The following is a 7722-nucleotide window of genomic DNA, read 5'->3' as shown; positions in this document are numbered from 1 at the left end:
CAGATTAAGAAAGTGTTCCCGCAATCATATTTTTAGTCTTGGCTATGGTTGTGAATGGATAAGGCTGGTGCAGTGGACAGAGCGTGGAACAGCTGTTACAAAGCAGCGGAGCTCTTTAAAATGCTGATTTATCGCATCTTTGCAACTCTTTATGATTTATCATCTGATGGTCCTTTTAAGATATTATCCAGGCGTTTGGCAGAGAGCGGTGCCAAAAAAACTTCTTTTGCCATCCTTTTTGAATTTGTTTCTTTTTTCAGCAATCCATTTATTAAACTATAAACAGACAGTGCTTAAAATATGGGATTTTAGAGGATATCAGATCCAACTTCAAAGGTATTTATCTACATTACATCTGATAGGAATCCAGGGTTGATCTGCACCTGACAGTGTGAACTCTTGCCAATGCTAACATGCTGCCATTCATATTTCTAGCCCGAGGCTTCAGCTCCCACACTTTTAAAGAGACTAAAGACACATGCTACTTTAAGAGGTGAACCAAGGTAGAATGAGACCTGATACGTAGATCCACCAGACAAGGGTGACCCGGAGAAAGAGAGAGGAGAGACAGATAAGAGATAGCCATCTAAGCAAAGCAGGAAGACTGAGGAAAAGACATCCAGCGGTCTTGGCAAATGGATTTAACTGATGGAAAGAACTTGCTCTTTATAATATTCCAGTCTTGATTTTGTTAACAATTCCAAAATGCTTTTTGGTCCTGATGACACTAATGTCATTCTACTGAATATATCCTCATTGTTCCTCAAGATATAAAGCATTTTTGACCATAATAACTGTTGATTTTAGCTTTTACACCAGTAGAGGGCACCTCAGGCTACGCTAACAGAGCATTTAGAAATGTATCTGTGTCCTGTATCTCTTCTCTGGTGTTTAAAAGAATATAAAAGAGTGTTTAAAACACTCAACTTTATCAGACTGATATCCAAACAATGAGTTTTATTGGGACAAAAGGCCTTGTCTAAAAGGCCCTACTATATATGGTACATGAAGCAGCGAGTAACATGTTTTAGATTTAAACTTGTGAGTTTATTAGAAGCAATACCTGATTTATGTGGCTATTCAAGCCATTGTTGCACAGAAAGGATATGATTGGCTGGTAGTGTCTCACCTGTCTGACTGAGCTGAGAGGTGCTTCTGCTGCGGCGTGAGGGAATGCCCACGATGGCGACTACACGGGCGCTAAGGCTGGATCTGCGCTTTTTCCCTCCTCCACCCAGTGTTCCCAGAGCGGTGTCTGACTGGCTGCCATCCGTACGCTCCAGAGTGTAGATTTCCCCACTAACACTCGTACTCTTCAACATGCTGCGGCTGGATGGATGAATATGACGGCTGGTGGAGGGAGAAAACATAGCAAAGACTCTCAGTAACTCAAATGACAACTGGAAAATCACTATGACAATGTGACCCTCTGTGTTTGATTATTCTTTCTGAGTTTACTGAAAAGCATAAAAATCTGAGAATGACGTGATCATGGAAAAGACTGCTGTGATCATCTTAAAGGGATAAATAATTGAAAACAGGATTTTTTTGTGCCATTTTGATATAAAAGAGTTTAATTTACAATGAACATTACAATTCAAAAGTTTGAGGTCGATTTTTTAAAATGTGTTTGCAAGTCTCTTATGATCAAGGATGCATTTATTTGATTAAAATACAGTTAAACATTACTATTGTAAAATTTTATCATTACAATTTAAAACAGCTGTTTTCTATTTTAATATTTTAAAATTGTAATTTATTCATGTGATGGAATTTTCAGCAGCCATTCTTCCAGTCTTCAGTGTCACATGATCCTTCAGAAATCATTCTAATATGCTGATTTGGTGCTCGAGAAACATTTCTTAAAGGGGGGGTGAAATGCTCATTTTCACTCAATCTCATGTTAATCTTGAGTACCTATAGAGTAATATTGCATCCTTCATATCTCCAAAAAGTCTTTTGTTTTATTATATTAATCAAAGAAAGATAGGGTGTACCGAGTCTTTCCGGAAAAAACCGAGCGGCTGGGGGCGGGCCGTGTGGGCGAAGCTTAGCTGTGCTAACGCACCGAGCTAGTGACAACACACAGAGACATTATTTGTTCAACAGTTACTCACCGTCCGGTTCCAACGCACGACCGCGAACCTTATCATTGCGACTGCTCGATCCTTAAGCATTAGACGATCTGGGCTTTGTTTATAAAACAATCATCGTCGAAATGCAGGGAACAAACAGCTACACAACTCCGTTTATGCTCAGGAAAACAAACTCCATCCACGGGTTCCTTAACGCCGGGTTCTTTGGGAATCTGTGCAGGGTTGTCTTGCCCTGGCAACCAAAAACACACTTCTTTGGTGACATTGACTTCCCAAAAGCCGGGCAGGGCGCTTTGATGGCGAACTGCTTTCACTCTCTTGCTCTGGTCTAAGAGTGCGCGCGCGGCCGCGATCTTACCGGAGAAGTGCCCTTAGGACCCATATAAGGAAATTCCGCCCTATCTTACGTAAGACAGAGCCATACTCGAAAAAAACTTTCCGAAACTTGTGACAAACCGGAAGGAGTATTTTTGGAACAAAAATACTCCTTCAAACGTACAACTTAGTTTTTGAAACTTTGTCCATGTTTAGCATGGGAATCCAACTCTTTACCAGTGTAAAAAACTCAGTATGCATGAAATAGCATTTCACCCCCCCTTTAATATTATTCATGTTGCAAACAGTTGTGCTTATTAATATCTTTGTAAAACTTTTTTTTCCAGGATTCTTTGAAGAATAGAAAGTTAAAGTGAACAGGATTTATTTGAAATAGAAATATTTTGGAACATTATAAATGTCTTCACTGTCACATCTGATAAATTTAATGCATTCTTGAACCCAAACTTTTAAACGGAAGTGTTTAAATGTGTACAACATAAATGTATGGAAACTAAAAAACAAAAACAGGTTACCATTGTAACGTGTAAATTAACTATTGACTGCTACATAAACATTTATTCAGTAATTCATAACTTCTTCAAGAGAACAAAAATGTTATAAATGCGTAGAATATGGCCCCTTAATGTAGAAAAGAAGGCGCTGTAAAGATTCACAGCTGCTTTTATAATAATCTCTCCTCAAGAGATATTCAAGAAATGTTTGAACAAATTTTTCAACAACAAAAAAAGTGAATAAATGACATTACAATTACAAATTGATCTCTAACAAGTATGATCACTAACGAGGTGTCAAAATGTTACAAAAATGGTCAGACCTAATGCAACAGTCCCTTATGATTATAGCTATGCATCTCACCTAATGCGACCCCTGGGTCGTTCTGATTGAATGGACATGTAGCTGGTGCTACTGATCCGCGAGGCACTGCTGGCGCGAGAGATGGCTGACACGTCACTGACATCACTGTCTGAGGACTTATGGGACACATTGTCACAGCTTCGTCGCTGCTCCTTATAAAGCTAGTGGAATGAAATGCACAAAAGAATGAAAGCGCATATACATTCTGAACATTCTAGATTTTTCACAGTTTGAAAGAGTTGGAATGGGATTACACACTACCATTCAAAAGTTTGGGGTCAGTATAAGATATTTTCTAATACTTTTATTCGGCAAGAATGCATTAAATTGATCAATAGTCAAAGTAACATATTTTATAATAGATAACATATATGTTACATATGTTATAATGTTACAAAAGATTTACAATTCAAATAAATGTTGTTCTTTTGAACTTTATATTCATCTAAGATTGTTTGATGGTTTAAACAAAAACATAAAGCAGGAAAAACTAAATCTACTAAACACTAAATCAGCATATTAGAATGACTTCTGAAAGATCATGTGACACTGATGAATGAAGTGATGGCTGCTGCAATCTTAATTAGAAATTCATCCCCAAACTTTAAACAGTAGTGTATATGAAAATGAAGTCCAATCCGAGAGAGCAGGGCCCGTATCCCTAAAGAATTTTTGTGCAAAAAGTGGCTCCTAGCGGCCAAATTCTAAGAAAATTCTCAGAGTCATGACGTTTTCTTAGAATTTCCCCTAAAAGTGACACGAAAATCCCAGTTAATATAAAAGCTATTCCTCAAGATTCCTAGCGCTTAAAAGGGCTCCTAAGGCGAGATCTGCTAAGAGCAGGGAAGAGGACTTTTAGTGGCTTAGGAGTTCCCCTAAGCAGCTGCACAAAATGGCCAACAGAGGATTTTTCTCCATTTTCTGTGTTTGTAGGATATTTGTTAACAAGCCTTCATAAATAGACCAGCCAGCAATCACAGACATTGATAAAAGCTGAGCCGTGTTACCCTCGTTAAAGGAGAAGTTCACTTTTAAAATGAAAATTCTGTCATCATATACTCACCCTCATGTTGTTTCAAAGCTGTATGGATTTCTTTCTTCTGCTGAACAGAAAGGAAGATATTTAGAAGAATATCAGTAACCAGACAGTTTTTGGGTCCCATTGACTTCAATAGTATATGTTTTTCCTACTATGGAAGTCAATGGGACCCAAAAACTGCCTGGTTACTGATATTCTTCTAAATATCTTCCTTTCTGTTCAGCAGAAGAAAGAAATCCATACAGCTTTGAAACAACATGAGGGTGAGTATATGATGACAGAATTTTCATTTTAAAAGTGAACTTCTCCTTTAAGACCACACTGAGTTGTAACGTTGCAATTTCTACTTCATTAAGGACAGCCCCTTGAGATAGGCCATCTTGTTTTCAATGGGGTCCATATGGGAGTGAAAGTACAAAATATGCCAGCTAGGATATTAATATGAGCAAATAAGACACGAATCATTATTTGAACAGGGTGTAATGAGCTTAAGTTTTCACATATTTTAGATTCTAATGTTAGGCTATAACCCCTACAGCTTACTATTCATTTTCCAGATATTTTCTTGAATGTGAAATATTATTTACAATTACAGTTTGCATAAGATTAGAGTGTATAATTATGTTTATTGATTTGAGGGTACATCCTTTGCTCATTATCACCAAAAGTTCATTTTCATCAAACTTGTAGGATCAACCAATCACGGCTTTTGAAATGATGACTCATACCTAGCAACGGGGTCAACCACACCTCCTCACTAAGATAAGATTTTCCATTCATTCCTTGCTCAGAGTTCACTGAAAATGTTCTGGAATCACTTCTAAGCTAAAACTCCTAGCAAGGAATTTTTAGGTTAAGTTAGGAGCTCTCTGAGAGGATTCTCAGAATCTTTAGGGATACGGGCCCAGAACGGCGCTCACCTCTCTTTTATTCTTGAGCGCCCTCTCCAGATCCTGGCTGGTACTGGAGGGAGCTGCTGTTCGGAAGGTGCGTACTTTCATTTGCCGTGTTCGCTCCTCTGAAGCAAGAGCTAATACATACATGATAAAAAAATATATATGATATTTTCATATTTTGCATATTTATTCAACAAACATTTGGAAAAGTAACCAGTGCAAGTCAGTGGACAATGACTGTACCTTGCTCTACACTGCTGCTTTTAGCGGGAACTTGGGGAAGCTGTCTGACTTTTCGTGTAGAAGAAGAGTCCGCTGTTGATGAGGAGAATGTGGGCCGGGAGTTCGGCTGCTCCCTGATGGAGAGAGAGGGAGAGAGAGGGAGAGAGAGAGAGAGAGAGAGAGAGAGAGAGAGAGAGAGAGAGAGAGAGAGAGAGAGAGAGAGAGAGAGAGAGAGAGAGAGAGAGAGAGAGAGAGAGGAAAATTGTGCTTATTTTATTAAGTAAATAGGCCATACCACCAACCAGCGTGGACCAAAATGTACATCTGATAAACACATTTTCACGAACAGACTGATCCTTACCGGACCAATATCTGCATAATAAGGTAACATTATTGATCACATCTGATATGTATTATTATTGCTAAGAGCCATAAGGAAAGCAAAACAAGTACAAGAGTGGAGGGTGTAAAACTGATTGGGAAAAAATAGCAGTAAATGTGAAAGATAACATTGTTGTTGTGCACAAGGCAACGAACAGAAAGCTGTGGGTAGGTGATGAGGACAGGTGGATTTTCAGTATAAAAAGCAGCAACCACACAAAACATTTCAGAGAAAAGAGCAAAAGCAGAGGATATAGCAAAGACATTGTAGGAATTGTAGGATGGGTTGCGCACAGCAAGGCTTCTCAGCCCAGATCAGGGTCAGCACCTTTCCATTTGGGGTGAGCCTGGTTGACCCCCGCACGGGTCACCTTACCCAATGGAGGCAGCGATACCCTCTTCCTGCGTGAGCCCTTTAGAATGGAGGTTGGCCTAATGCTGCAAGCCAGTGAGAATAGCAACATACAAGACAGAATAATAAAGGAAAAATAAAATCAATGTGACAAATCATAGAAAAAATAAAACCAAATGGAAAAAAGGCCAACAAATTATTTGCAAAAACAGAGAGAAAAATAGTGTGAATGTGTGAAAAAATAAATATGTTTGTGGATGAAGCCAGAGCAGCACTTCCCTGTAAAAGTTCAACAACAGAAAAATATACACAATTTAATATCTAGAATAATATCCAAATTTAACATAGGTGGGTGATTTGAGAAAATGTACTGGCCATGAATTATTTTTTATTAAAAATATATTTATGCTTTTTGTATATTTCATATTTTTTCATTTAAAATGAAATCAATTAAATCGTTTTTTAACGGGAAGAAAGATTATCTATGATTTGATTAACTTACATCACTTTTATGCCATTTATATTATTTTAATATCATTGCTTTTGCCATTTCAACTGAAACATTTTATTTTATTCACATATTGTAAGAGAACTGGTGAGTAAATCTTATTAACTATTTTATTTACTCACCAAAGTACATTTTTACTCACATTTGGAGCTTGGCATTATTTGAATTTTTGGCTCTGATATAAAATATAGAAATGGTAAGAAACAATTGAACAAAAACATATTGAAAAAAAAAATTATAATTTAAAGTCCCCCTGTAGTTAATAATTGTATCCCTTAACACTCATCTTTGATCACCAAAATGACATATTTAAACGTTTTTTTCCTTGAAAAAAAATTCTTCATGCCTTAAAATAGCTTGAATGTAACTACACTCTTGCCTCATTTAGTATACGCGGTTCTATGAATATGCAAATTAGCCCCGCCTCCACTCACTCACACCAGCTCAGAGATCCACTTGTTGACGATCACACGTTGACGCGATTGGTTACAAGGTAGTTTGGACGTCAGAAACCCCAGCGATTTCAAACCGCGATATTGAGACTGTCTTTGGTTCACTGCCATTTTAAGGAGAAAATACCCAGAAATGGTGCTGACTTATGAATTTGCACATGGTTTGTCTTAAAGGACATTAAAAACAACACATAGACACATAAACAACATTAAAAGCTTGATTTTCACCACAGGGGGACTTTAACAAAAAACACTGTACAAGTTCAATCTAGAAGCTTTATCCAGTGTGAAATAAATAAGTGTGTACTAAACATACAGGACTTCAACAATCAACAGGCAATGCAAATGTGACATGATGTGACATGGTTTGATAAGTCTTACCGCTCGCTGTCAGATATTCTCTTGCCAAGTTTCTGACAGCTAGGCTTGTCCAGAGTTCTCGACTGCCTGCAACATGGAAATGATCGAGGCGAGACAGAAAACAAAAGAATGAGGAGTGGATTCACTCAGGACTGGACGGACAGTAAATGAAACTGCTGTCTAATAAAATGGCACGATGGAGATGGACATGTTATTGGTATA

General features: G+C 37.8%; 1 protein-coding gene across 1 annotated transcript in view; it reads right to left on the bottom strand.

Moving 5' to 3' along the window:
- Window positions 1–7722, bottom strand: part of rims1a (regulating synaptic membrane exocytosis 1a) — a 76411-nt gene that overhangs the window by 7104 nt on the left and 61585 nt on the right. Inside the window, 7 exon segments of the mRNA XM_079855892.1 lie at window positions 1130–1350; window positions 3291–3451; window positions 5250–5359; window positions 5469–5581; window positions 6157–6190; window positions 6193–6266; window positions 7522–7587. Of these exon segments, the coding sequence (XP_079712018.1) occupies window positions 1130–1350; window positions 3291–3451; window positions 5250–5359; window positions 5469–5581; window positions 6157–6190; window positions 6193–6266; window positions 7522–7587 (779 nt within the window).

Source organism: Squalius cephalus (genome assembly GCF_949319135.1).
Source record: "Squalius cephalus genome assembly, chromosome: 21".
NCBI lineage: Eukaryota > Metazoa > Chordata > Actinopteri > Cypriniformes > Leuciscidae > Squalius > Squalius cephalus.
This window is presented reverse-complemented; position numbering and strand designations above follow the sequence as displayed.